Source organism: Pollachius pollachius, assembly GCF_949987615.1.
Source record: "Pollachius pollachius genome assembly, chromosome: 3".
NCBI classification, from domain to species: domain Eukaryota; kingdom Metazoa; phylum Chordata; class Actinopteri; order Gadiformes; family Gadidae; genus Pollachius; species Pollachius pollachius.
In genome coordinates this window covers 30,613,416-30,626,951 of record NC_136936.1, presented here as the reverse complement: position 1 = coordinate 30,626,951, position 13,536 = coordinate 30,613,416, and the positions used below count along the sequence as shown (strand labels likewise).

The 13,536-nt window shown below is 44.1% G+C and overlaps 2 protein-coding genes across 2 annotated transcripts in view; one reads left to right on the top strand and one right to left on the bottom strand.

Moving 5' to 3' along the window:
* Positions 1 to 8,902, top strand: part of cerkl (CERK like autophagy regulator) — a gene marked incomplete at both ends in the record, with an annotated part of 36,879 nt that extends 27,977 nt beyond the window's left edge. The window contains 5 exon segments of the mRNA XM_079733340.1: positions 6,089 to 6,117; positions 6,369 to 6,471; positions 7,277 to 7,373; positions 8,160 to 8,341; positions 8,806 to 8,902. Of these exon segments, the coding sequence (XP_079589466.1) occupies positions 6,089 to 6,117; positions 6,369 to 6,471; positions 7,277 to 7,373; positions 8,160 to 8,341; positions 8,806 to 8,902 (508 nt within the window).
* Positions 8,903 to 9,202: 300 nt separating this feature from the next.
* Positions 9,203 to 13,536, bottom strand: part of itga4 (integrin alpha 4) — a 57,819-nt gene continuing 53,485 nt past the window's right edge. Inside the window, exons 28-29 of the mRNA XM_079733060.1 lie at positions 11,103 to 11,222; positions 9,203 to 10,871 (exon numbers count right to left, since the gene is read on the bottom strand). Of these exons, the coding sequence (XP_079589186.1) occupies positions 10,785 to 10,871; positions 11,103 to 11,222 (207 nt within the window). The 3' untranslated portion in view covers positions 9,203 to 10,784. The remainder of the gene's footprint in view (positions 10,872 to 11,102; positions 11,223 to 13,536) is intronic.

The window sequence follows — 13,536 nt, the reverse complement described above, 5'->3', positions numbered from 1 at the left end:
GTAGTGTGGCCAGTCTTCCGCCCGATTTCCTGGCTCTGTGATCGTATAGTGTGACCTTCCTAATAGTGGAGGAATATCTGTCGTGTGGTCTGAACCAGCCATAAAGGGAATGTCAACAAAACAGTCAGACAAAGTCAAACTTTATTAAGCGTTCTGACAACTTTGTTCATTTGTAAACACGAATTTATCCATATATAAGGCGCTCCGGATTATAAGGCGCACTGTCGTTTTTTGAGAAAATTACCGGCTTTTAAGTGCGCCTTATAGTGCGGAAAATACGGTATGTCAATATTTCCGTTTGTGCATTTTTGAAGCAGACCTCCTCAAAAACTGAAAATAAAAAAAATAAAATAAAAATAACCGTGCTCCACAGAACGAAATGTAAACCAATGCATTCTGAATGGGAGCGTTTCTCCAATGTTAACCCTATATATTTATTATATAGGAGAGGCACTCTTAAGCCCATCAGTTACTTGGCTCCGCAGTGCATCAGTGTCCCTCTCTATGGCTCCTCTCTCTCTTTGTAACTGTGTTCCGAGAATTCATATCGATATAACGAGAAAGGATGTAATGAGATGAATGAACGGCGAGAAAATAAAGGCTCCATGGTCATAATAATTTAAAGATAATTAAATTAAAGTGTGTAACGACGAAATGAGACGATCTAGTTGTGGGCCAGCAGAGGCTGAATTTTAACCGAATTCGGCCCACAACCGTATTTTTTACATCGTTTTTATATTATGAATATTTAATATTGTCTGGTATACCTGAACCACACTTAGGCCTACACATTGGTGGAAGTGCAGATAGGCTATAGATCTTGTTATAGCGATAATATAATAAAATCCTTATGTCTACTTATAATATTATAACTAAATAATTTTATATTTATATATAATATATATTTTAATGTTTAATTAATCCAATATTAAACCAATGCATTTCAATCTGGTGATTTTTTTCGACTTCAGAAGGGGGGGGCGGGCTGCGCAGTGCACGCTCTATACAGATCTTGTTATAACGATAATTTAATAAAAGCTACATGTTCTACTTATAATATTATAACTAAATAATTTTATATTTAAATATAATATATAGCCTATATTTTTATATGTAATTAATTCAATATTAAACCAATGGATTTCAATCGGGAGATTTTTTTAGACTTCAGAAGGGCGGCGCAGTGCACGCTCTAGTTATGGATTGGTCAAAACAACAACCGATTTTTGCAGCAGACCCCCTCAAAAACTGAAACTAACCACGTCCCTTAAACCCAGTCTCACACCAGAATGTAGTATAACTACGTTGGTCCACCGCGGAAAACGCATTACAATAACGGCTCTAATCATGACATGCCCTATTTTTTTCAATGGGGCTGCGTCCACGTCACTTGACTGTCATGGTTGCTATCCACGCCCCCTCTGCTCCTTACATGGCTCCAAAAACCACGCGGCAACGGAGCTGCCGTCAATTGTGTTGTTTTTGTCGTAAACTAGGGACCGCTGGTTAGGAAATAGACAGATATTCCAAGGTTTCCTTCAAAAGGCACCTTGGATGGTTCTATTTTCTGCAGTTTAGACTTGTAATTAATAAGTTACTTTTTTAATTAACTTGACTAGGGTTTTTTTTAATCTTTGTCTGGTGGCTTGTTACGTCACTCTGAGAGACGTGCATGAACAGATTTTATAGTGACACAGTCTATAACCTATTCTTGGAAGCAAAACACCAAGCTCATTGATTTAACGAGGCAGGGTTATTTGAAACAATTAATTAAATATGTGTGAGAGGTCATTCCTCCTCCTGAGTGTGCTTCCTATTTATGTCTAGTGTACACTAGTGTTGACTCGTTCGCGAACGAATCAGTTCGAATGAACGAATCGTTAAGACGAACGAACTGAACTGGTTCCTCTCTCTCGTTCGCCTCGTTCGTCTCGTTCGCCTCGTTCGTCTCGTTCGCCTCGTTCGTTCTCAGAGTCGACTCCTCCCAGACCCACTAGTCGCTGAATCGCTGACAGTTCGTTCACTCACTGTGTGAGTGGTGAGGAGGGACCGACTGAGAGACGTAACGACTCACGAGAGCCAGCCAATCGTATGCTGTTCTAGGACTGAGTCTAGGACGCTCTCGTTGAATTTTAGTCAATGAGAGACAGAAATCAACAGGTTTAATGGGGAAAAAACAAATGGGCTTAGTGAGCGAGCTATCTATTATTCACATTGGCCATCTGTTGCATGGACGTATTTAAAGGATGCATTGTACATATTTATAATTCGAAATTCGTCCCAGCCTTTATACCACATTTTTCACAACCTACCAGCTCTCGTTGTGAAGACTACTCACCGCACAATTCGTTTCAATGGAAATCGCGACAGTATACTTTCAACATAAAGTGTACATATTTATCATTTGAAATTCGTCCCAGCCTTTATACCAGAAACTCTAGAGTCTATAGTGTAGCGACACCGGGACATTTAAAGAGTTTGTGTGTTATGTGTTGCATTGTATTTCGTTGTCCGTTATGCCAGTTGTTCTCTGTGCATGCATTGGATGTTCTTCTTGTCAATCAGTGTGGGGGGCGAATCATCAGGTCAGCTGGGGGAGGGCCTTGGGAGAACAGGAGGGTGGGGGCTTGCACGTTGAAGGGACCGGGTTGGGGGGTTGCCTGGGTAACCGGTTGTTGTTAGTGTGGCTTTTTGCCGTTGGTTACGGGTTTTCAGTGACCTGGTTTGTCACCGGCGAGGTCATTACAATAGCGTATAACTGCGTTGTCTGATGACAGTTTAATGCATTTTTCACAATTAACCAGCTCTCGTTTTGAAGGCAGTGTTAATTTTGGCAGCTAGATTTAGTCTTTGGCTGCACAGGGTTCTGTTTATGGGAGCCTAAAACACCCGGGACACCCACCATCATTGCTAAATCAAGTTTTTTATTTTGCTGATATGTCAAACATCCAATAATCAACTACACCCCCCATCCCGCTGCGTTTGGTTAAAGTTGTAATGTTGACGTATGAGAATGAGAACGAGGGAGGCGCTGAGTCTGAGCCGTTCATTCCATGATTCTACCGGAAACTCGACTGAACCGGAAACTCGACTGAACGAACGAACGAACTAACGAACGAGGGGCTGAGTCTGACTGACTCAGAGAACCGTGTATGATTCGATTCACCGCTACCGGAAACTCGACTGAACGAACGAACGAACGATTCGCGAACGACTCCTCTTGGCGAACTGAATGACGCGAACTGGTTCGCGGAAACGAATCAATAAATCCATCTCTAGTGTACACCCCTACTGTCCACAAGCACCCCCCTCCCTCCCCATATGGATTTGGAGAATTGTTGCCACGTCCCAGTAGTGGTGGTATCATATATATGAAAGAGGCCATTCAATTATACTACAATGATCTATTAGGAGGCCAAAGTCCTAAAGGAAGTGATGCAATAGGTGACTGAGTTGAGGACATTTACAAGTAAGCTATAGATCTGGGGTCTCTTTTATATCAAAGGGGGTCTCAAAGGATGCATACGCATCAACTTGTGGCTCCAGCCCTACAGGAAAGGCTCACACAGCATCATCAAATGCTCCATTGAAATGCATTGGCAACAAGCCTTTGCTAGAAATTTATCTGAATTAGTTGACAAGTGATAGAAACTTGTCCATTAGACCTTCAACCAAGGTGCATCTTGGGATTACTCTGTGAAAATTGTGGGTCTCTGGGAAAAAGCCGGCCCTAACCTAACCCTAACCCGAAACCTCAGACCCCCCCCCTCCCTGCCCTTGGGCTCCGACCGGGCCCAAAACGAGTTCATTAAAAAAGTAAATCTAAACTGTGGAAAATAACATATTCCAAGGTGGCTTTTGAAGGAAACCTTGGAATATCTGGATATTTCCTAACCAGCGGACCCTAGTTCACGTGACGCCGAGTCACATGACGTTGACGCATGCCCATTGAAAAGAAAAGGCCAAAAGAAAGTAGGCATGTCACATGTTTATAGCCGTTATTGTATTTAATTAATTAAATATTTAAATATATATCATATATATATATAAATATACTACTATTTAGTTATAATATTATTATTCTCGATTGAAATGCATTGGTTTAATATTTAATTAATTAAATATTAAAATATATATTTTATAGGCCTATATATTTTTTTTTATATAAAATGATTTAGTTATACTATTATAAGTAGACATGTAGCTTTTGATCAATTATCGTAATAACAAGATGATGCTAGAGCGTCCTTCTGAAGTCGAAAAAAATCTCCCGATTGAAATGCATTGGTTTAATAATGAATTAATTTAATATTAAAATATATATTATATATATTTAAATATAGAATTATTTAGTTAGCCTATAATATTTAGACCATGTAGCTTTTATTCAATTATCGTTATAACAAGATCTGTGGCCTAACTGAGCGTTGAAAATCCACTTCCACCAATGTGTAAGTGTGGTTCAGGTATACCAGACAATATTAAAATATTCATTATATAAAAAAGATGTAAAAGATAAGGTTATGGGCTGAATTCGGTTAAAATTCAGCCTCTGCTGGCCCACAACTAGATCTTTTTGTAAACACTTTTCCTTGTTACACGCTTTAATTTAATTATATTTGAATTATTATGACCATCGAGCCTTTATTTTCTTACCTTTATCATTACATCCTTTCTCGTTATATCGATATGAATTCTCGAAACACAGTGGAAAAGAGAGAGAGGGAGCCATAGAGAGGGACACTGATGCACTGCGGAGCCAAGTAACCGATGGGCTTAAGAGGGTCTCTCCTATATAATGAATATATATATATATATATATATATATATATATATATATATATAGGGTTAACATCGGAGAAACGCTCCCATTCAGAATGCATTGGTTTGCATTTCGTTCTGTGGAGCACTGTTATTTTTATTTATTTATTTATTTTCAGTTTTTGAGGAGGTCTGCTTCAAAAAATAAAAAATGGAAATATTGACATATCTATATAACGAGAGGGTGCACTGCACTGTCTGCGCACACTCTCTCTCGTCTGAAAAATGGTCCCATTGAAAATGCATTGGTTTACATTTCGTTCTGTGTAGCACGGAAACATCTGAGAAACGGTCCCATTCAGAATGCATTGGTTTACATTTCGTTCTGTGTAGCACGAAAAAAGTCGGACAATCGTGCTCTCGGACATGATTCAATAGATTAACGTTTGTGCACATGAGCACAAAATCGAGTGATACCGGGTTGGTAAATTTCGGCAAAGAAAACTTGACACACATATGATATGCGGTCCTGTGGCCGCAACTGTGGGTCTATTTAATGATATGCGGCAATACATTAACATACATCATTTCTTACAACTATTGTATACATTATAGTTATCGACTTGTGTTCTTAATATGCATGTGTCCCCCGTTACTAAACATTGCCATGGACTGTATTATGCGTTACGTGTTAAGTTTGCGTTTGTTTAAACAGATGGATGCACACGCGCGCCGCATTCATTACTTCTTTTACAAATACACACACGTGCGCCCGCATTCATTCATTCTTTTTAACACGCGGTAAAACAATGTTTTCTCACAATCAAATACTCATCAATCCTAAAAGTTATGGGCTTGTACAGAATGTCTGTCAAGAAAATATGTGTTTGCTGTACGGTGTTTGCAGATGCATTGATTTAAAAGTACAACTTATTACTGCTATATCAGCTTTTCTTTCCCAAATAATTTAACAAACGTTATCATTTACCCTAAAACGAGCCTCTTTTTATATATTAGGTAAAAACATATAATTGCCGAAATTGAGTGATAGGTTATGCAATTAAGAAAAAACAACGGTGGGCCTCTTCATAACTAATTTATATATTTTTTTAATTTAATAATGTAATATTATTATTAATATTATTATTTTTATTTTTTTATTTTTTTTTACAAACCATAATTTGTGGTGCCCCCCCAGGTACTTGGTGCCCTACGCACTCTGCGTACTCTGCGTATAGGGAGCGGCGGGCCTGCACGCACACACACACACACAAATGCTATTCTATAATATTACAATGATTAATATACATGTGTATTGTGTTGGAAGGAGGAGCAAGGAGCAAGACACAGCGACAGGTGAGCCCCCCCCCCCAACACACACACACATTTACTCACACACACACACACACATATATGCACTCACACACAGATACACACACAATCACACACACATACACACACAAACACACACACAAATACATACACACGCACATGCGCACACACACAAACCCACACACATGCACACAAACCCACACACACAGGCACACACACACAAACACTCTAGCCTGTCTTGTGTGATACCTGTTCTGTATGATGCCGGTTGCTAGGATTGTCCTGGGAGACGAAGCCAGGAGTCTACCTGAGCATCAGCATCATGGCCATCCCCAGTCTGAGTCCCCACGCCCCCCGAGGGCTGGCCCCCAACACCAGGTAACACCCAGAGGGCCCCTAACACCAGGTAACACCCAGAGGGCCCCTAACACCAGGTACCCCCCAGAGGGCCCCAAACACCAGGTAACACCCAGAGGGCCCCAAACACCAGGTAACACCCAGAGGGCCCCTAACACCAGGTAACACCCAGAGTACCCCTAACACCAGGTAACCCCCAGAGTACCCCTAACACCAGGTAACCCCCAGAGGGCCCCCAACACCAGATAAACCCCAGAGGGCCCCTTACACCAGGTAACACCCAGAGTACCCCTAACACCAGGTAACCCCCAGAGGGCCCCAACACTAGATAACCCCCAGAGGGCCCCTAGCACCAGGTACCCCCCAGAGGGCCCCAACACCAGATAACCCCCAGAGGGCCCCTAACACCAGGTACCCCCCAGAGGGCCCCTAACACCAGGTACCCCCCAGAGGGCCCCTAACACCAGGTAACCCCCAGAGGGCCCCCAACACCAGATAAACCCCAGAGGGCCCCTTACACCAGGTAACACCTGAGGGCCCCCAACACCAGATAAACCCCAGAGGGCCCCTTACACCAGGTAACACCCGAGGGCCCCCAACACTAGATAACCCCCAGAGGGCCCCTTACACCAGGTAACACCCCGAGGGCCCACAACACCAGATAACCCCCAGAGTGCCCCTTACACCAGGTACCCCAAACCATAACACTAGTTATGATTTGCTTGCCTACACGTGTGTGTATGTGTGTGTGTGTGTGTGTGTGTGTGTGTGTGTGTGTGTGTGTGTGTGTCTGAGCTCTTTTGTCTATTTATTTTGTTTGAGTCAGATTGACCAATGGCAGTGCCGAGCTCATCACAGTGGGAAACGCTTCCAGGTCAGAGTTCATCAGACATCTGAAGAGATACAGCTGCCCAGATGAACAGGTACCTGTCTGTCTGTCTGGCTGTTGAGAGAGGCCGAGAGAGAGGAAGAGAGAGAGAGAGGTAGGAGGAAGAGAGAGAGAGAGGTAGGAGGAGGGAGAGATGTTGAGAGAGCCAGGAAAGAGAGAAAAGAGAGGTAGGAGGGAGAGAGGTAGAGAGAGAGAGCTATTAGAGAGAGAGAGGTAGGAGGGAGAGAGAGAGGTAGGAGGGAGAGAGGTAGATAGAGAGGTAGAGAGAGAGCTAGGAGAGAAGAGAGTTAGGAGGGAGAGAGAGAGAGATAGAGCCAGGAGAGAGAGGTAGGAGGGAGAGAGGTAGAGCGAGAGCTATTAGAGAGAGAGCTATTAGAGAGAGAGAGAGAGCGAGAGAGAGCTATTAGAAAGAGAGAGAGGGGTAGGAGGGAGAGAGAAAGAGAGGTAGGAGGGAGAGAGAGAGGTAGGAGGGAGAGAGAGAGAGAGGTAGTGGGGGAAGAGAGAGAGAGAGGTAGGAAGGAGGGAGAGGTAGAGAGAGAGCTAGGAGGGAGAGAGCTAGGAGAGAGAGAGGTAGAAGAGAGAGAGAGAGAGAGAGAGATGTAGAGAGAGAGCTAGGAGAGAGAGGTAGAAGGGAGAGAGAGAGCGGTATGGACAGAATTAGATTGAAGCTTCTTTGTTTTAACAATTGCATCATGGGAAATGTTCCATTTAATCAACAAGCAGCATATTTGATTCAATGTATAAAGGATCAATCTGTTTTAGACTTTGGCATCAGTTTCCTTCAAATGTTAAACTGCGTCCTGTTGGCCTTTGTTTACAGAGCTCTCTGTCATTCGTTGAGACACGTTCAGTCACAGCTGTGAAGCTCCGCCCCTATGGATTGGTTGGCTGTCCTGGGAAAGGGGAGAAGGAGGAGGCAACATCAGGGGACCGATCAGAAGGCTCATTCCCCTGGAATATAGACGGAGAGCTTGTGGAGATGGCCCATGAAGTAGTGGTCAGGTAGGTGTACCATTAACCCCACCTAACCCTACCCCACCTCCACCTAACCCAACCCCCACCTAACCCTACCTCCACTTAACCCTACCTCCACTTAACCCCATCCCCACCTAACCCAACCCCCACCTAACCCTACCTCCACTTAACCCCAACCCCACCCCCACCTTACCCCACCCCCACCTTACCCAACCCCCACCTAACCCTACCTCCACCTAACCCTAACCCCCCAACTAACCCTACCTCTAGCAATCCCCACCCCCCACCTTACCCTTCCTCCACCTAACCCCATCCCCCACCGAAACCCTACCTCCAGCTATCCCCACCCCCCACCTAACCGTAACCCACCTAACCCCTACCTCCACCTAACCCCCCCCTTCAACAGGGACGGTCTCCAGCTGGGTCTGTCCTCCCTGGTCCGCCTCCTTGGTGGGGTGGAGCCTCAGTAGTCCATCGGTGTCTGACTCTAGGTTCTCTGTGTTCAGGGTTCATTCCAGACTCATCTCTCTGTATGGAGAGGAGGTGGAGAAGGTCGACTCTCCTGTGATGTCCTGCAGCTGCATTTGATCTACCAGAGACAGCTGGAACTAGCACGCCGCTAGCCAACAAATAACAGCCGCTAGCCAACAGCACGGTCCGCTAGCTGCAAGCAATCTTAGGACAAACTGCTAGCCACATAAACACACTGACTGCCTGCTTAACCCCAACCACTGGCAGACAGCTAACTCACTGCATGTTAAACACACACACACACACACACACACACACACACACACACACACACACACAAGTGTAGAGTTAAAGGAATAAGATGTTTAAAGAAATATCGAATTGTAGATTTATTTTTTACAATTTATAGGTGACAAATGTGACAATAAAGATATTTCAACATCAATAATTTTCTTTTTTTTTCTAACAAAAGAAGTGAGATGAAACTTAAGGAGATTCAGGTGGTAGAGATGAGGTGGACCACAGCCACAGGACAGCCACAGCCAGAGAAGGTGAAACAAACACCAGACCAGTGAACCACCTCTACTTGAGGGGAGTCAGGAGAACACCACGGAGGTTCAGGAGACTGGTGTCCTCGCTCCTCTAATAAGTTTTATCCCCACAAATACAGACTCAACCACAACATAAATAATAAGCATTGGCCGTTACATTCTTTAGCCTCTGAAACACACTGGCAAAAGTCAAAGTCCCTTCCGGTGTTGGTACATACAGACTTTTGTTAGCTGACATGTTTAATAATTCATTTTAACAAATACAAACATGACGAAGTCTCTCTGGTTAACCAAAAATATACATATATCTAAACTCTTCAGCACTTGCAGATGGTGACGGTTAATTGAACGTGTTTATGTCCCAACATTACGTTTACTGGGGACGCCCTTATTTTGAAACCCTGGTGGTGGTCCTGTCTCCTTTCAGACCGGAGGAGAGCGTTCAGACCGGCTCAATGTGGCGCCCCCCACCCCACCTGTCCCCTATCAGCCGTGAGCAGCCATGGGCCGGTAGGGGCCTGTCATCACCTACATCAACAAGCCTCCCTTAAAGATTATAACTTTTATTTAGTTATTTTGTCTGTAAAAATACAGGTCATATCTTACAAGTGAGATGGTGATTTTGATTAACATTGAAAAATTCTAAGGTATCAGAAACACAATGATTCTTATTTTCATGGGATTGTACACTAACCAAAAGCTACTCATGAATATTATATCCCATTTTTGCCAAGTCCTTTCCACTAGATGCCATAAACCTCAACTCACCACAGCTGCCATAACTGGTACAAAAAGCTATGGCACAAATAAAACAGCCCTGAGTTATTCTCAGCGGATCTGAGAATAACACAGAATTAAATAATAATGAAAGATGACTAATCTGAGAATCACCGCGACAGCAGGCAGTCAGCAAGGCACACATCTCACATGGCATCAAGGATTTCAGTCAGAAAACAGGCTGTTCTGCATTGCTGTTGAATAGTCTTGAGGAGGTGAGGATGTGGTAGTGGAGGAGATGAGTAAAAGGCGGAGGAGGTGGAGGTCAGAAGGAGAAAATGGAGGTCAGGAGGAGGAGGTGGAGGTCAGGAGGAGGAGGTAAAGGTCGGGAGGAGGAGGTCAGGAGGAGGTGGATGAGGTCAGGAGGAGGAGGAGGATGAGGTCAGGAGGAGGTCAGGAGGATGAGGTCAGGAGGAGGAGGTGGAGGTCAAGCGGAGGAGGTCAGGAGGAGGAGGATGAGGTCAGGAGGAGGTCAAGAGGAGGAAGAGGAGGTCAGGAGGAGGAGGTGAGGAGGAGGAGGATGAGCTCAGGAGGAGGTCAGGAGGATGAGGTCAGGAGGAGGAGGAGGAGGTCAGGAGGAGGAAGAGGAGGTCAGGAGGAGGAGCAGGAGGAGGAAGTGAGGAGGAAGAGGATGAGGTCAGGAGGATGAGGTCAGGAGGGGGAGGAGGAGGTCAGGAGGAGGAGGTGCTCTTGGAGACATAGTCCCAGCTGTCTCTCTTGGCCTCGTCCTTCTGGAACTCTCGCTTAAAGAACCCTGCCTGGAACACAAGATCAGAGTTTAATCTCATCCTGCCGTTGAGATTTTATAAATAAAATATATCACTCGTGGTGGTATAATATGTCCCCTTTAATATATATGGGCATACTGTTGCAGGTTATATACTATAAAACCTTCACCGGGCAGTACAGTAACAGGAGGGACTGCATCACTTGAATAATCATTTGTTGTATATTCATATCATTATGGAAAGAGAATTATGAATGGTTACCTTCCACAGGCAGTAGATGAGGAGAGCCAGTATCAGTAGGCCCAGAACCAGACTGATGATGATGATGAAGAGTTTAACCCTGCCTGATGGCTTCTGGAAGGAATGAGCCTCTAGCACCACCTGCAGGGCGCACAAAGAACTATAGATTAGAACCCATCGGAAATTAAGCAAAACCCTACTGCAACCAAAAGTACACATATAAACCCTCTATACTGCATCAAAAACGACACATATAAACCCTCTGTACTGCAACAAAAACGACACATTTAAACCCTCTGTACTGCAACCAAAACTACCCTCTGTATTGCAGCCAAAAGTACACACATAAACCGTCTGTACTGCAACAAAAACTACACATATAAACCCTCTGTACTGCAACCAAAACTAAACATATAAATCCTCTGTACTGCAACCAAAAGTATGCATTGAAGCTCTCTGTGCTTCAACCACCAGTGGTGGGCCGTTAGGGCCAGCAGGACCTTCTTTGCTGGCCCTGTCAAAATCTAAATAATATACAGTATATATATTCTTTTTTTCAAAATTACATTAATTTGTGTCTGAACGCATCTTAATTCCATATTTTCTTCAGTACTTACAACATAATTCCGTTTTTTTTTGTAAAGCTGAGCTCAGCTGAATAACGCATCACAGCTAGGTTACATGGACCGACGGGGCCAGCACTAAAAGTATTGCTAGCCTTTCACTGAAGCTGCCACCTCCCATTGTATAATAAATTTGACTGACGTGTGTAATCAGCCAATCAAATGTTGATGTGTAGTAATAGAACGGCCCTAGGTCCCAGCAATATGCCGGCGCTGGCCCCCGGTGAAAACATCAGAGAATTTTGAATCGTTGGCGGTACAGAGTTGATAGTGAACTGCTATGGCCACCGCCTTCACAGCACCTAGCGATCCTGTTTCTGATCTCCTTCATTAGCCTTTTTCAAGGCGATCGTTTGGAGAGAAGACAGATTTAATTTCAAGAAGAAGACCTACACCGAACTGGATGGGCTGACCCAGGCCGGTAAAGGTTTTGTGCGGCACATTACAGATTGCAACTACAGACGCTATGACTGGCTAACGGCTAGCACCGTTCAGAACAAGCTATTCTACTGGCCGTGTTTGCTGTTCAACATCAGTGAGGGGACATGGAACAGCGCCGGATTTAGCAGTCTTAACAGCTTCACCAAGGCAGCTTTAAAACATCAGGCCATGGGTGATGGGTGAGTTTTACTTTGCACTGTGTAGGAGCGATAATGTTATGGTACTTTACCTTATAATGCATTTATTTTAATGGTTGGAAACACAAATATATTGCTGGAATTTTGGAATTAGGCTTAATAGTAATGCTGTGTGTGGATGCCGCTTAATAAGCATATTAAATGAACCCGTCACTACTACTCCTGTGGGTTTAATATTCTGGCTGGAATAGCTGTTGTAAAATATGTGCCATAAAGTCCTACTTCTATGTTTCATTTTTGTTAATGAACTGGCGTTGCACTTGTAATATTGTCGCTATAGGCTACTTTATTGAATCCGTTGAAGTTGCGAAAGCATCCGGTGAAAATAACAATAACTGTGAACACTTGTTTTTGTGTCGTGTGTGATGTGCAATCTGGTTGAGGAGTGACATAAGGAAAGATCAGATGGTGATGCTGCATTACTCTAGCTTTGCGGTAATGCAAAGTGGTATGCGTGTGCGCTTTTGTTGTTGCTGAAGATCAACTGTCTTGTTGTGGATGTTATGCAGAAGCGCATATTCTGGCTGTGTTGGCTGTATTGGCACCTAATATGAAATTTGTGTGCATGTCTGATTGTTTGGGGGTTGGCCGTTGGTGGAGTTCGTTACTGAAGGCCCTGGCTTAAACCCCACGGTACGCTACTGTCAACCACTACACATCAAAACTCTCAGTACTGCAGTTAAACTCTCTGTACTGCAGTAAAATCATCTGTACTACAGTAATACCATCTGTATAGCAGTCAAACTCTCTGTACAAAGACTAAGGGAGTCTCTCTGTGGGAGTCCCTCGAGGAAGACCTTAGAGGCCACAGTATTGAAGCTATGTGTCGTACTTCAATTATCGTTAGAATCTCTACTCATAGACGACGCCACAATAGATCCTCTGCTCGGCGTCGTAACCCATCCAATCTATGCCATTTACCCACCCTCGCCATCACTGACCTTGAAGTGATGGGAGGACTCTGGAATTGCCTGTCAGCGGTCAAAAAGGCAGACTCTATTTCGGCCTACGCGTCCCTCAATACCCTCCATTTCCTGGCCCTGACAGAGACCTGGATCACTCCAGAGAACTCTGCCACTCCTGCTGCCCTCTCCACTGTTTACTCATTCTCACACACCCCTAGACCTTCGGGGCGAGGAGGAGGGACCGGACTCCTCATCTCTCCGATGTGGTCCTATCAGGTCCTTCCACTAG